Source organism: Neophocaena asiaeorientalis, unplaced genomic scaffold (assembly GCF_003031525.2).
Source record: "Neophocaena asiaeorientalis asiaeorientalis breed wild unplaced genomic scaffold, Neophocaena_asiaeorientalis_V1.1 scaffold340, whole genome shotgun sequence".
NCBI classification, from domain to species: domain Eukaryota; kingdom Metazoa; phylum Chordata; class Mammalia; order Artiodactyla; family Phocoenidae; genus Neophocaena; species Neophocaena asiaeorientalis.
Genome location: NW_020172733.1, coordinates 767,885 through 784,979, shown reverse-complemented (window position 1 = coordinate 784,979; position 17,095 = coordinate 767,885). Strand labels below are relative to the sequence as shown.

Genomic DNA, 17,095 nt, shown 5'->3' with positions numbered 1-17,095 from the left:
CATTAAGTTTGCCTGAATGTAAAATTTTTAAAAAACATAACTTACAAAATCTTATGAAAATGAGTATTATCATTACAAATATACATACTTAAATATATTAGGGAAATAGTTTAGGATAATTACTGAGAGGTCACCCCGTACTTACTCGATCAATGGAGATGTTGAATATCCCTGAATTTGGCTATTTTGATGGCTGAAGAGTTCAATTTTGATCAATCAGACCATTTTAAATTGAAACTCATAAGGAAGGAAATTTTCTTTTCGATGTCTACTAAGCATTTTAAATGATGGACAAAACCATCAAAGCCTTGGGTTTAGAACCCATATTTTTGAGTTGAAAGAAAACTTGAACACTGTTTAATTTATATGGTTTTTAAATTGGTTTCCATTAGCCTTAGGGTTCTGAAGACCTTCATGGATCACTTGGTAGAAAGAAGGGATCAGAATGGGATGTGTTTTGGGATAGGAAGATGTGAGATGCCCTATAGTTAAGGCTTTGGTCTCCTACACATGCTCACAAACATGGGTACAATTTTTTCAGTCAGACCAACTTTACCTTCATCTTTGATATTTATTGGGGTTCTAATTTAAATTTTCTTTGCAAAAAGAATTCTGCTGCTAAAAACCTTCTGTTGCTGTTTTTCAAAACTTCTGGTGTGGCCCAACTTCCTCATATGACAGATGAGAAGCCTGAGGCACAGATTGGCTGTTTTGCCCAAGATCATATAACTTGTCAAGGGCAAAACAACAACAAAATTCCAGATCTTTAGATAATGTTCTGTTTTAAAAACTAGTTTTTTTTAAAAATTAGTTTTTTGGGAATATGAGAGCTAATGACAAAATAGTATATTTCTAGTGTGATATAGTAAATAAAACATCAAAATTGACAATGTAAAATTATAAAATAAAATTCCTAGGACACCAGAAGTTTATATGTTTATTTACCCTTCTTTTTATTTTATATACACACTGTATTTTGCAAGCATAAAGAGCCAGAATAATTATTCCAGTGATGATTAAGTATGCAAGGAGTTCTATGTAAAACAAATGGGACTTTAATTTTGAATGAATTTTTAGAAATTTCTCTAAACCAGTACATTTCTGAAGAAAAAAGACTTGCTGCTATATGTGCTTAATTCCAAATATTTAACCTTATCTTTGACAAATGTTTCCTAAAGTCTAGACTCTGGGAGTCTCTGTTAGAGAATAACTTTAGCTGGCATGATCTCTGCCCTGGAAGTGTGATGATCTAGAAAATAGCAAAATAAAATAGAATAGTTAGGTGTAAGTCAAGTTTTATTAGGGTAATGAAAGGGAGGTAGAGAAAGTTCAGACAGAATGAGGGATGATAGAATTCTTTCTTTTCCAGTTAATTACTCTTAGTAGAGAAACAATTTGGGTACAGGTAGCCTGCCTTTGTGGGTTTTGTGTGGACCACAGAACTATGTCAGGGGACATTTCACATATTTCTTTCTTTCTCCCAAAATTTAGAGTCTTGAATTCGTGAAACTCATGCAATCTATCCTCTACTTCTGATACTATTTTGAAAAATGCTTTATCTATCCTCTTATAATTTCCTTTTTTGTCTTCAGCACTCTCATTTGCTCAGAATAATATAACTTCTCTTTGTTTCCAACATACTATGCTTAAAACTTTTCAGTCCCTTTTTTCTTAAGTCTTTTTAAAAAAAATCTCCCTTGAGAACAGCATTTCTCAATCTTGACCCTATGGATAATTTGGACCAGTTAATTCTCTGTTGTGGAGGACTGTTCTCAGCATTATGGGATATTTAGCAGCACCCGTGCTAGACAGGTGCCCGTAATACACCACTTGTCTGCAGTTGTAATAAACAAAAATGTCTCCAAATTTCCCTAGGGAGAAAAATTGTTCCTGGTTTAGAACAACCATTTTAGGGCTTACATCATCTCACTGTGCCCTCTTGGTTTTCCACTGTTTCTTCAGCTCTAATTTGATTCTTGTCTTAGTCTGGATTATGGCCTAACACTCCTTTTCTGCTGTAACCTGTTGCCCCATAACTCTGGACAATCTTTACCTTCTTGTTCAATAATGACAGAGAGCCAATGAAATTGAAAAAACAAAAAAAAAATGACTTCTGTTTATTACTGCTTCTCTTTCTCTCTTTTTGCATGCACAGAAGCAAAACATCTGTTCAAATTCTGTTCTTCTAGTATGAGATACATGTTTCAGATTTAAACACATTTTTGTGACATGTTCAGTAGAATTAATATTTTCTTTCAGGCTTAGGGTAAGAAATCTGTTTACTTTGGTTTTGAATGCTGTCTATACAGTCAGAAAAAATGCATGTCCACACACCTGCAAACACACACACATAACCTATCTCTCTAAAGGAGATCACTAAGAACTGCCTAGAGTTTTATAGTTAGGCAATCTGAAACTCTGTAGACTCGACTTACAATGTGATGCAAAGGTTTCTAATAGTGTAGGAAGAATAAAGTAATGTGGATAACTTTGAACGTAAAAAGTTCATTAAACAAGATTATAGAATAAGTTAGGAGTTGAACTGCTGTTCAGCTGCTGTCTTATAGTGTTTCAAATAATGAGAGGGAGGTTATTTAAATAGATATAGACATGAGTACCAGTCAATGGATTAGAAACAAGTGGTGAAGACCACAGGGTCTACAATCAAACCACCTTGGTTTCAAATCCTCTCTCTGCCACCAGTAAGTTGTATGACTTTAGACAAGTTACTTAACGTTTCAAATCTTGTTTCCCCACCTCAGAAGTTGAGAAAAAAATCACAGTAATATGTGCTCCATGGAGGACTGCTATGAAGATCACCTGAGAAATACATGAAAAGCATTTAATCCAATGCTGGCTAAACAGCAAGCACCAGTAAAATGTTGACTATTATTACCTCTCCATTGCCCTCAGCAAGGAAATACCTAGAATCTTTTGTCTCAAAGTAGGCATCCAGTAGAGCAAGCAGTGCAAAATATAAATCATGAAAAATGAGATCTATAACCAGAAAAAAACTATCTGGCAAAAGCTTCTGGAATTTTCGATGTAGAATGATTGCTCTATTATAAAAAGTATTAGTAATAACCTGACAGATCTTGTGCCAAGAACTTTATAGGCATTCTCTCATTGAATTCTCACAAAAATATTATGAAGTAACCAGTATTGCAAACCCAATGAAGTAACCTGAATGAAATAAGTGAATTACTACTAAAATTTTACAGAGGGGGAAATCTGAAACTTAGAGAAGCTTAATCACTGACTCTAGATTAAGCTTAATGGAGCCTAGAGCTCTGGTTGTGGCAAAGCCTCTGAACAATTCATATGATATTTATGAATTCAAAGCAGGTATGTGAAATCTTCTAACTGAACTATAATTTTAACATTTATTTGTAAACAGAAAAAAAGGTATTATAGCAGCAATACCAGAATTAGAAAGTTTAAGAAACTCATGGTTAACTAAAATAATGGCTCTGACAGGGAGAACTGTCAAATAGTTGAAGGAAAATGACTCAAAGTGGGTGTCAAAAGTTAGATAGCTCCTGAAAAAAAATTTCTGCAGATCAGGTACCACCATGAGAGAGGCATAAAATGATATATTACAAATACATATTTTTTGGTAGATAGTCTTACATCCTTTATAGAACAAAATGCATTATAAATTAAATTGGTAAGTAAAATGACTCCGTTTTTGTATAAAAACTCCGTTTTTGTATTAAAACTTTTGTATTAAAACTTTTGTATTGTATACTCGTTTGTATCTAAACGAGTAAGTAGCTACTGAACTGGAAAATCAAAATAGAAATCATTTTATATTTGGACTTGAAAAATATAGGTATTTGCCATATAAATTTGACAGAATAAAAGAATGCCAGATAAACTACTTATAAGCTTATTGTATCAAAGTTCCAAAGTTATGAAATTTGTAATTCATATATATATGTATATATACATATATATACTTAACATCAATGCATAAATTCAAGTTCAAATGAAACATTTACTGACCCTAATTACATAACGATGTAACACTCAGTGAATATTTATCGAATAGTGAAAGAATAAATAACATGACAGGTAAATTAGATATTTAACTTCTTAATATTTTTTCTATAATCGGTATCGTTTACTTACAACTTTAAAATTAATAGCTACATTTTAAAACTAATTAATTCAAAAGAGTTTTTCATAAAGCAGGATCATAAATGTAATAGAAATGTTATTTATATATTTAAATTTTATAGGTCACTATAAATTCTTAAAAGAAATGCACATCTTCAAAAATATATAGTTACCTTTTTCCTGATAATTATATTAATATAATTGGAAAAAGTATAAAGAAAAAAATTTAAATCACACATCTTAGATATAATTAATTTGATATAGATATATATCAAATTATATATCTTAGATATAATTAATTTGATATAGATATATTAGGTATATATTAGTTATATTATAATTTTATATATATGATAGATATATTATAATTTGTTTAATTTCATAAAGCTTCAAGTTCCAAGTAGGTCAGGCTGTGAAATTTGAAACCTTATGCACGGTTGCCACATGGTGGTCAAGATCAAGAATAGCAAGCTAAACTCACAGCATGCTTGATTATTGAATATAACGTATTATTTAAGCCAAACTTGAAAATAAAAACTTAGGTTCTTAAAATTAAAAGTGTAAATTTTTATGTCTATATTCTTCATGAATTAGAGTTTCTGATATTAATTTTTAACAATTAAAATTATTAAAACATGATGGTGACAATGACATCAGTTTTGTTAACTGTGATAGCTACTAAGTCAGTTATACTTAAATTTTAAACTCATAGGGTAGCTCTGATTTATTTTGGATCAGAGTCTGTGCTTGTCTTTTGTTCCTACAAAAAGTGTAAAGGTTTTTTTGTTATTATGTGTAACACAGGCAAAATTATTTAAGTCAATACATTTTTAAGGAATTTCACATGTTCTGATTCCTTCCACTGCCAATCACCTTGGTTTCTCCAATGTTTGATCCATAATTTTCAAGATAACCCTTTCAAAAAGAAATTTGTCTCAATCCACAGTTGTCATGTTGTCGGTCCACAATTCTTTTAGTTGGGCTTCTTTGATCTCCACTGGAATATGGACACACTTCAAAATTCCCCACCTGTAATCTTTGGGATCCAATTTCCTCAAGCAATTTACTTTAGGACCATGTTTAGGGTCAAAGGAGATGGATCTGCCTGGCACTGAATTTTAGACACCCTCTAAACATGCATTAAGTTCAAACCATATTCACTCTTAAGCTATCACACCTTAGAACAGTACAGATCGTTGGGATATGCCAATACCCAAGATAAAATGTTTGACTGTTAGGTTTTTCATAGTTTATTAGCAGCTATCTTGAAGTTCTTTCCCACAGATCTAACACGTAGTTCTCTCCGTAAAGGAAACCGCACGGTTACTCTATGAGGCATTTCCAACAATGTAGGTCTGCAGAAAAAGTCCCACTGGGATAGACCTCAACAGTGCCTGTGTTCGTCTTATTCACTGTTTTATACACCCTAGTGCCTATCACTATTCCTGCTGTGGTATGGGTTCAGTACTATATTTTTAAACGAACAAGTGATATTCAATAATTGAAATGTTGCCAGAATTAAATAAAATATAGAGACATGATTTAAAAAACCAAAAAATTATATACTGACATATTTGCTAGTGCAATTTGAATAACAGACAAACACAGGCAGCAGTGTTCCTTCCTTCGAATTTGCTTTCCCCAATACCTGCCATCCCTGTTATGTTTTCATTCACTGAGCTTTAGGTTGGAAGAACCCCTCCTTCTGAGTGTTCTCTTAGTGACCCCAGAAGCAATTACTAGCCATTAGGACTGGCTTCCAAAAGGTGGATCAGACCCATACAGTGTTTTACTCAAATTTGTGTGGTACATTTAGCAGTGAAGTGTGACTTTGAAGTTTGCTTTAAAAGAGAAGGAGGATGCAAGGGAAAGCTGCATAGATCTTTCTTAGGTTCAAAAGGCAGAATTAAGTTTAATAATTCAAAATACATTTCTTATCTGGGTTTTTTAATTATTTACAGAGTTAAATCGACTTGTCCATCTACAAAGTGCTAAAAATATGTCTTTGATACTTCTACTCACTGAAGTTGCGTACTTAACCAGTGAGTATGTTTTATGCCGCTGATTGTTATTATGCTTCTTATATGGTGGAGTGAAGCAGAAACTGAGCCCCTGAAGCCAGAGTATGGGCTCAGAGTCAGGGTCTGCTCTGGCTTCCCTGAGGGGCAACAACCTGAACCCCTGTGGCTAACATCCACAAAAGGAAGGAGTACAGTTAGTGATGACCAAAGTCTCTTACATTGTTATGACCTAATGTAATATTTATTTCTTAATTAGTCTTTCAGTGGTTTACTTTTCTCTTTTTTCAAGCCATGGGTCTCTTTTATCTTATTTCTCTCTTTTTTTGTCTTTTTCTCTCTCCTCCTCCTCCCCCCACACCTCTCTCTTTCTTTCTCTTCTTTCCATCCCTCCCTCCCTTCCTTCCTTCCTTCATTTTTTTTTGAAATGTTTATTTACGTCAATCAACGTAAAGTAACTTATTTTAAAGAACATAAAGAGGCTCCACATATGAAGTTTCAGCTTAACTTAGGGTAAGTTATACCTTCAAATCTATTTTCAGAGACTCTACTGCAGCTATAAGTTAACTATTTGTATAAACTATGCTTGTTGCATTTTAGAAAATATTCAATATATAACATCAAGCAAATTCAAAAGTCTACTTTTTTAAAATAAAATCTCTGTTTAGCTCACTTCTTTTCTTCAAATGAGTAAAAACTGAGTGGTATTTGCTTTTCTTGCGAAACAAAACACAATTTGAAGAAATTATTAAAGACAATGGTGCCAAATTTATTAATGTTGGGCATTCTTACAATTAAGCACATCAAAATAGATATATAAAGAAAAAATATCACATGGTATAATGTTAAAATCATTCTCTACAAATTCCCAGTTGTTTATTTTTAAAGTATAAATTTGTTTCAGAAACTGAAAGACAGTAGATTCACTGTAGATGTACAGTTTTAGCTAGATCTGTTAGATTAAAAAGAAAGAAACTGGAATTACAGTTAACATATAGAAGGCACAAACATTGATATTGTATTGATAATTGTTCTATGAATCTATCTATTAAAAATTTAAGAATAAATGTTTCCATCCAATTAAAAACAATCTTAACCTGACTGAAAACTTGTTTTGGCTTTTTAAAGTGGAAAGTTCTAGAAGAATTTTTGTAAAAGAGTTAGACAATTTGAAAACATAATATTATAATAGATACATATCAAACTTCAGAGTTCGTAGGACTTGAAAATCTTAAATATTCTACTGAGTTAATTCAAACTTTTATTAAAAATTGACTTCTAAAATTAGAATTAAAGTTTTCTTGACTAAGCATATGTTCTAAATAGGTCTTTAGGTTCCTAAATGATTGCCTTTCTAAAGAACAGACTGGAAGAAGAAGTGATCAATTTGCCCTTTAAATACACTGTAATTTAGGCAGCCCTATCAGTGCAACAAGTGTGTTCCTATGCAAGTTGTTATACTTGTGTTACTTCCCAGTCTTTTTCCTCTATTTTCATTTCTATACAACGATACCACTATGCTTAATTATAGGATTTGTATCATGTAAGCTTTCTTATTCTTAAAATACAGCCATTTAACCCTTTTAAAAGTTGCATGGACTAGTTCTCCAAACCCTCCCACATATATAGCTTGTCTATTTCTTACCCTCAAAGAATAAAATAAATGCCATAAAGTCATCACTATAACAAAGGATAAGTTCTGTGCTCTTACTTAGTTTAAAATGAATGTGAAGGCACTTAGAACCTATAGTACAGATATAATGAGGCAGAGTACACATTAATATAAAAATTGTATTATAATAAAGAGGAAGTGGACCTAAAGCACAATGAATATTTATTGATTAATATTGCTACCAAAATCCTCAGGGCTAGCCATTTTTAGAAAGGTTCAGGATACTACAATTAATATAAGGAGACCCATGAAAAAATTTTGCCTGTTTTCCAGTCTCATGTACATGATTATGGTAATAGCAGGTGCAATGCAGACACATGGGGGGCATTGGGATGTTAATAAGATGAAAAATAAAACACATACCATAAAATTCCGCTGATAATGAATGTTCTCTTTGTTAAAGTCGATCACATAGCCATTGAAGGACCAAACAAATGTGAGATCCAGTGCAGGATCAAAGGAAGCGGCACACTGCATGGTTGCATTTTCTCCAACAGTGATATCGGCATTAATTGGAGCCAATATAATTCGTGTGGGATCTACACATTTTTAAATAAAGGAGTAAACCACAATTCAAAAAAATATGAGACAACATATTATCTAGTACATTAAAAAATTAAATTAATAATTAAATTCAATTAAAATCAATATCTCTGTGCAAAACAATAAGATGTTTACAAATTTAAATTCCAAGAATAGTTTCATCAAACAAGAGATTTGCACAGAAGGCTTTTGAAATGGAAACATCAAAACGTGGATTGTCTTATAAGCTTAGTGCTGAATCACGTCTTATAGTACATTAGAAATTAAGCACTGTCAAATTTTAAAAAAACAAGTAAAGTTAATCAAATGGTTTCTTACCTGTGATAACAAGAGTCCCAGTGCTATTAGCCTTCCCTTTATTATTTTCTACAAAGCATGTATAGACACCTCCATCATTCCTTGTAATGTTATTGATTTCCAAGCTGCCATCTTCCCAAATGACTATTCTATTGAAATGAAAGAAATACATATTTCACAAAATTAATTTAATGAAATACGTTACTATTCTATGTCTTAGATTAAAAACACTAACATCTTAGTATCATTAAAGTTTTACATAAATTGCTTGACAGAGACTTTTTTCAAGATGAAACATTCTAGCCTTTGTTTAGAATATTCTTTCTCAGCATCAAGTTTTTTTGGAAAACCACCTTCATCTTTTTCTTGGACTTATCACAGTAATCTCGAACTGTCCTCCTGCTGCCAACCTTGCCTCTACACAGTTTCTTTTCCCACGTGTCAGCCAGACATGAAGACATACACCGCATAAGTAATACAATGTCACTCTTTGGCTCAGTGATGTCACTCTACAGCTCAGAAGCCTCCAGTGAGTTTTCCATCTCATGCATAGTAAAAGCCACAGCCCTTGTTTTGCCCTTTTAGGCCCTGGTCGTTTTCACAATCTGTTTCTCACAACCTTCAGGGTTTTGCACAGTGGCACCTTCAGTAAAGCTTTGTCTGATAAATTCTAGTTAGTATGGCACACACACACTCACCCATGGCACTGCTGCTGTCCTGGCATTCCCCATGATATCCCTCTTCCCAGATTTTTCTTCCTAACACATATTTCATCAGACATACTTCAGCTTTACTTGTTAATCTATCCTTGCATTAGATGGTAGCATCCTGATGTCAGGAATTTGTATCTGCTTTGTTTGTGGCCCCATCTCAAGGTAACATATTCATTAACGTATACAATCATTAGGAAAAAACAAAAAACTATGTTCCAGGAATTCCTTAAGGAGTGAGACATGAAACAATGAGTAGGCACTCGATCAACCTGTTTTTGAATGTATGAACTACATAGAGTTTAACTGAAGCTGTGGCTCTCTACATGCCACCATAAAATGACTTTTAAACCACTGTGAGACAGACTTAGATCAGTCATAGGCCTGAAAGAAGTGAGCCCAGATCTTCCAGGAATATGACCCCAGGACTTCAGACTTGGTAGTTAGAATGGACTGTTATTTCCACAGCCACAGAGGAATACAAACATATTTTAATTTTAGGAAATTTCAAAGAATGATACTGTAAAACCTATCTTAGTAAAAGCTTCTGTAACAGATTACTTTTAGGAAATTCTTCTATGAACAGAAACTAAATCTTTCATACTAATAGAACTTAAATGTATTCCCTCTGCCTGTCTGCCTCTTCCTTGGAGTCAGGAGACCGAAAACTCATTATTTGTAACCTTATTATACCTAACTCTTACATATAATTTATGTTACATTAATATTACGTATATTATGATATATTACATATAATTTATATATTTATTATATAACTTTACTATATAATGCCTTGCACTTACATTCAATATTGGATTGCCTGTCATTGGATTTTATTTTATTTTAAAATTTTTGATATTCTTTTCCATTATGATTTACTACAGAATATTGACTATCCTGTGCTTTAGAGTAGGACCTTATTGTGTATCCATCCTATATATAATACTTTGCATCTGCTGATCCCAAACTCCCCATCCATCCCCCCACATCTCCTTCCCCCTTGGCAACCACAAGTCTGTTCTCTATGTCTGTGTTTCTATTCTGTAAATAAGTTCATTTGTGTCATATTTTCGATTTCACATACAAGTGACATTATATAGTATCTTTCTCTTTTTCACTTATTTCATTTAGTATGATAATCTCTAGGCCCATCCATATTACTGCAAATGGCATTATTTCACTCTTCTGTATGGCTGAGTAATATTCCATTGTATATATATACTACATCTTTATCCATTTATCTGTCAATGGACATTTAGGTTGCTTCCATGTCTTGGCTATTGTAAATAATGCTGTATGAACATTGGGGTGCATGTATCTTTTCAAATTATAATTTTGTCTGGATATATGCTCAGGATTGGGATTGCTGCATCATACGGAAATTCTATTTTTAGTTTTATGAGGAACCTCCACATCCTCAAAAGGGTAGACTTTTGTCATGCTTTTGGGTGTGGCAAAGGGTGTAGGAGGGTTGCCTTTTCTCCACACCCTCTCCAGCATTTACTATTTGTAGAGTTTTTAATGATGGCCATTCTGATCAGTGTAAGTGGTACCTCATTGTAGTTTTGATTTGCATTTCTCTAATAATTAGCAATGCTGAGCATCTTTTCATTTACCTGTTGGCCGTCTGTATGTCTTCTTTGCAGAAATGTCTATTTAGATCTGATTTTTACTTTCCTTAAATATATAATTTCCAAAACCTTAATTTATCTCTGAAGCTTTGTACAAACACATGCCAACAATTCTCCATATATTCCATTTTAAGAGCAGAGCTTCATAAAGGACAATTACTACATACATACTTTATTAATAAAAATCTCCATATAAGAAAACACCAAAAATTTCATCAAGAATATATTCCATAATTTCCTTGCTCGTCTTTAACTCCCCAGTTCCAACTTAAGCTCATTTCAGAATACTTTTTATTTATTGAAGAAATAATGTAATAGCATAATATAAACATAAACATAAAAGTAATTATTTGATATTGTGGAAGCTATGCCAATGTCCCTCTATGTTCTCTCACTGTGAGGAGTGTAACTGATCCACAGCTCTAGCTGCTGCACTCAGAAATCCATCACTGTGTTTGAGCCAAAACAACACTTTCCACAGGTTGCTCTCAGCCAATGACTGAGTCCAGGAGGAATTTTAAGGCTGCATATTCCAAGTAGACATCAGGCTCCTCTGATGGGCATTTTTAGCTGGAACGCTTTCCAGTGGTCTTACCACACTCTATTAAATCTGCACTGCAGTCCATTTCTACCCAGCCTTTCTTCCTTCCTTCCCTTTCCCCTTCATTTGGAAGCAGACCTGAATCTCAGATGGCTGTCCCAGGCTTCACCAAGAGTCTTCTCTGTTTTCCTTCCTAGGCATTGCCATTAATAAATCTCTTGCATGGCAAATCCCGCATTGTCATCTGCTTCTCATAGAACTCATATTAACACAGTACTAACATTAATATGTCTCATTTTTTCTCACTAAGCTCTAGTGTAAGTCCTTAGCCAATTTTCCACCCCCACCCCATTTAATTATTTTGTACGTAAAGCAATGAAAATTATCATCAAGTTGCAATGGAAAGAACAATAGCAACAATTAATCTTTCTAAAACCCACATTATATTCTTAGTTTTCTCACATATATTAGCTCTCAATTGATCATTGTCATCTTTAAAGGGTATACTTCCTTGTGTTGTTCAGCTCACCTACACTTTCAGGTACTTTGTCCATGACATTAAAATTACTTTCAGTAAGAGTATTTAGGGAACTTGATGTTTTTGAATAATGATCCATATTCTAAAGTCAATGTAGTTAAATTATCAGAATCTTATCCTTATTTTCAGATTAGATCATATAGATAAACAGTCAAACAAGCCATGAACCATCTGGTCTTTAATAAAGTAGTCACTTATTGTTGCCAAAATTATTCCAGTATAACCTCCATCTTATTTGTTAATGTTTAAAGCACACCAACTCTGGGGTAGAAAAGAATCTTGGAGAGACTCTCATATAAAAGGTTCAGATAAAGACCATTTTAGAGTTGATAGCAGTCCATTGGTTATAAATGAACAACTACAAAGAAATTCTATTGGAGAATGCATATAATTTTAACCTTAAATAAAATCATACAATTGAGAACTTAATTACAACTTATCAAGATTTATGTTTCCTCTCTCCTGATTGCAAGTACTGCATATGCCATTTTACAAACCATTTACCAGGCACAGAGATAACTTAGTAATGTGGAACAGTTTTTAGGTAATTATATTAATCAGAATGAGATTATAGTTATGCTCAAAGACAGTTATTCAGTTACTCCTTGAATATTATTTTCAACAGAAATATTTCTCTAAAAGTAATTATTAGTTTAACTTTTCTTAATACATACTATTTTATAACATTCAAACTTATTTTTACATGAAATACCAAATCTATAATAAAGAGATACTTAAATAATCTGAGCTACTAATGGGTTAACATAGTGAGCAAAAATTAGATTTATAGACTCTTTCATCAAAAGGTCATACAATTTGATTCAAATACTTTAAAAATATTGACAGGACTAGAATAATAAGATTTTAGGAGCTAGACTTTTCTTTTTTTGAACACATGTTGGTATTTAGGAAAAACAAATCCATGAAGCATGGTTCTGAGAAATTTGTGGTTGCAGAGGCCCATGGCATGAGTCCTCATCAGAATCAGAGCAAAATTCTTTTCATTAAGGAGAGAGAGCTAATAGTGCAGCCAATAGGGAATGCTATGCTCTAGGCTGTTGCAGTAGTGAATAGCTAAAATTGGAACTACCTTATGATCATGGTCTGCATCACTCATTATCTGACTGCTAAAGCTTCAACCCTGTATTGCACAGATTGACTTTTCCTTTAACATTGATTCTTCTAGTATCATTTTGTTAAAGTGTTAATAAATCTTAGTCAGACATATTACCTATAGAATTTAATGTATTCAGGGAAGCAGCTGCTGTCCTTGCACACCCTTCCCCAACCACAGCTTTGTCTCATGCACAACCATACTTGTGATTATTCTAGTAAGAAAACTGTGTTGCCATGTGTTCATTCCATATCAGCATGGCACAAGTTCAAGTTCTGGCTTGGAGATGACTGATACATTTTCAGAAGGTCACTTTAACCTTTCCAGGCTTTAGATACATCAAAACAGAGATAACACCCACCTTACATTCTTTGTTGGATTACTGTAAAGATTTATCTTTTATACTTTTGCTAGAATACTTTTTTAAAGGCAAAAACTACTTTTTTCCTCCCTTATTTAAGTCTTTAGACAGATTTCTACTACTCTTAGATGAAGCCACAGAAAATGTTGTTACTAATGACCTGGCTTACTATGTGTCATCCCTTAAAACTGTTCTCCATTTTATTCTAAAGACAGCCATGTTGGTTTTAGTTCTTACATTCCTTATACATCCTCTGCTCTCTGCCTTAGGGCCTTTGCACAGGCTGTGCTCCCTGCTTGAAATATTTGCTGCTCCCCAACCTTCACATCCCAATTCTCCTCTTTCCCAACATTCCTTCTCCCCATAGATAGTTAGGAAGATTAGAAGTTCCTGTTCACTTCAGAAGAGGGAAGAGGTGATTTGTACTTTAAAATCACCTTTTATTTCCCTACTGAAATATTTAATAGGCTAATTGCATAAAATTAAATCAAATATGAATGGCTATAGAAGCCCTTGTTAGGGGAAAAATTATAAAGACCCTATTTTATTTCCCATAGTTAATTAGTTTTGTGGCCTTGGGCAATTTGTCACAAACCTCTGAGCCTCAATTTTTAAAATTCCTTATAAACTCTAGAAGTCTAAAAATTGAATTCTGTTTATAATAGGTACTGACAGTGATGGGCATTTCTGTTTACCTTAGAGCTGTGATATCTTCTGGGGAGAAAAGTTAGAACAAAAATTATTTACACTATGAATATGAAAACAAGTTCTCTACAAAGTAAACTTTCCCAAGTACTGAGTTGTAATCGGATTTCCAGTTTCTGGACTGACCTGCTGCTATTGACAAGCCGCTCTGTACCTTTACTCCATAAAAATTTTGGTTTGGGTGCAGCTTTAGGTTTGCATTCAATTATAACTCTTCCTCCTTTAGCAGCCAGGATCTTTTTCTTCATAGGATTCATTTCAAAAGTTGGAGCCAAAGCTAAAAGAAAGTAAACTATTATTTGTCTCTTTTGCTAAAAAAAGAAACAGAAGTTTCTTCTATACTATAGCATCTTTTATTCCCTTTTGATTAATAATCAATAGAAAAGATTAATCTCACCAAATGTTATCAGCAATGACCAACAGACATTCCATGCCTAATAATAATAATTGTTTTCTTTTATTTAAAACTTTATTGAGGTATATTTTACTTATCAAAAATTTACCCATTTTAAATGTATAATTCTTGGTGATAATTGATTAATTATCACACATTTAAGTTGTAATCAAATGCTGTATGAATATTTACCTTGAAGGTAATACCTAATTCAAGTGTCTTGACTCAGTTGCACAAGGGAAGTTAAGTGAAAGGATAGAGGAAATTGAGCAATTATTAATATTGACACATATTCATAATCTGTAATCATAGTCACACTTTGAATGAACTGTCCCCAGCTTACAGATGAAAGAACTGATATCTATTAAGATTATATAATTTGCCAAAGGTGCCACAGGCAGTAAGGTATAAAATGGGATTTACATTTGAATCTAGATCTGTCTGATTTGCAAGCATGCTCTTTTCAGTAAACAATATGACTCCTCCTTCATTATACAAACATTTATTGAGCACTAACTGCATGCAGACACTATGAGATGCCTTAATAAACAGAGAGATCCCTGCCTTCAGGACCAACCTACAAACAGTTATGGGAATGATGTTTTCAATTAATTGAGAAGTACATAATGCACCTGTAGCTCATCCTTACTTCAAAGTACAGATCAATAATTATGAAAACAGGCTATAGAGTCTCAAAATATATTACTCTCTTGATGATATGCTCTAATTTTCTTTAGTTTCCCCACATCTAGCTCATTTCTCAATCTCTTTGTCATTTTGCAGACTCCAGGAGGATTCCATCTTTTTATTTCCACACATCCCAATCATCTATAAAACTGTCCTTTCTGGGGGCTTTTCTAGGCCTAAGTATATCTTTATCCAGGTCTTGACCCTTCATCATCTAGTCCCATGATTCTCAAATTTTATTTGTGCAACATAATCATCTGAGGATCTTGGTAAAATGCTATTTAATAGATCTGGGGTGGACCTGAGATTCAGCACTTCTAACAAGCTCTGAAGAACACACTTTTTATAAAACTGATTTAGGTTATCCCATTGTTCTTTTAGTCTGAGTTTTTATAATTGGAAATAAATAAGTAAACAACCAACCTGTGTTGTACACCTAACACAGCATGTGGTATTTTGTATAGGCTAAATAAATATTGTGGGTGACATATTGCTTATAAAATGAGAGAAATTTTCATCGGATTATATTTAGAAAGTCTAAATTTATCTAGAAAATAAGACTTTTTTCTGAATCTGTTCAATCTTAATAAAATCGTTGATTTGGTGCAGTCATTTAAATGACCCATGCTTACCTAATGTTTGAATTTCTAGTGACAGAATCTAGACCATGTTCACGTATACATACATATATATATTTTTTTGTTGTTTGTTCTTTTGTTCTTTATTGAGCCTATTACAGACTAGTATCTGGTGCAGAGTAAGCACTCAATAATCATTTGGTGGATGAATAAATGAATTAACTAAATAACTCAGGAAAGAAGAGAGAGAAACACTGTTCCTAAAGGTAATAAACAAAAATAGATTGAAACAAATATAAAGATGGTCAGGAATTAATCTCAGTCTCAAAATGATCAATTTGCTTAATTACTGCCTTAATAGATTAATGATTGCAAGATTTAGGTTTGAAGACAGAAAGATCTTTCAGTCTGAGCTGTTAAATTTTCATTTTCTCTTGTAATATATAACAATTAACAAGAAATTTTAACAGAAAACAAAAGCATTTACATTTGGAAGGAATTGAAATTCACCTCATATCTTCTCTAAGAGTCAAAATGATTTCATTGCATTTCATACCAAAGTGATAGGGTATGAAGCCTAAGCCTAAATGTTTCCTTGATACCCAAAGAAACTAGATTAAATATATTAGCAAGGAATTTTGACTTTAGGGGGAAGAAATGGAATATGATACTCAGCATTATAAGAAGAGGCAGGAAAAGTTAAAATCAAGAAGGCCTCAACTCTTTTTAAAGATAGCTTTCTTTAATACTTTCTTATAACTGTCTCAGTGTCTTTCATGTGTTTTTAGTGTTACTCAAGTTGCAGTGATACCAATGTTTTAAAAAATTTCCCTTTGGTGTTTCAAGAATAAAAGAGACTGCACTGAGTCATTGTTTTATCATTTCAGTAATCATTTCTAGCAGAGAAATCCTGCCCACCTGATTCATTACTTACAATATTCCTAAACTTGGTGACAGCCACTTCAAATAGTATGAAAATGACATGATAGTATGAAAAGGACATGATACTTTTAATTAAAGTAGTTGTAATGAAAATAAGAAGAAAGTAAAAAATCTCAGAGATTTATGGGATAAAAATGAGAAATTTAATAGATGTAATGGGGGGAAAGTATGTAGTGGATTGTGTCATTCTTTAGAACAGTAAATGTTTCAGGAGGAGATGATGTGAATGAGTGAGAAATAATTCG

The 17,095-nt window shown here is 32.9% G+C and overlaps 1 protein-coding gene and 1 non-coding gene across 3 annotated transcripts in view; both read right to left on the bottom strand.

Moving 5' to 3' along the window:
• The window catches only part of CNTN1 (contactin 1), a 257,042-nt gene that overhangs the window by 108,564 nt on the left and 131,383 nt on the right, over window positions 1–17,095 (bottom strand). For both annotated transcript variants that reach the window (XM_024740425.1, XM_024740426.1), the window contains 3 exons: window positions 14,376–14,526; window positions 8,671–8,798; window positions 8,173–8,348 (listed from right to left, as the gene is read on the bottom strand). In XM_024740425.1, the coding sequence (XP_024596193.1) occupies window positions 8,173–8,348; window positions 8,671–8,798; window positions 14,376–14,526 (455 nt within the window). The remainder of the gene's footprint in view (window positions 1–8,172; window positions 8,349–8,670; window positions 8,799–14,375; window positions 14,527–17,095) is intronic.
• On the bottom strand, window positions 5,378–5,508 carry LOC112396672 (small nucleolar RNA SNORA18). Its single transcript, XR_003002619.1, has one exon. It is a non-coding gene; the product is annotated as a small nucleolar RNA SNORA18 (small nucleolar RNA).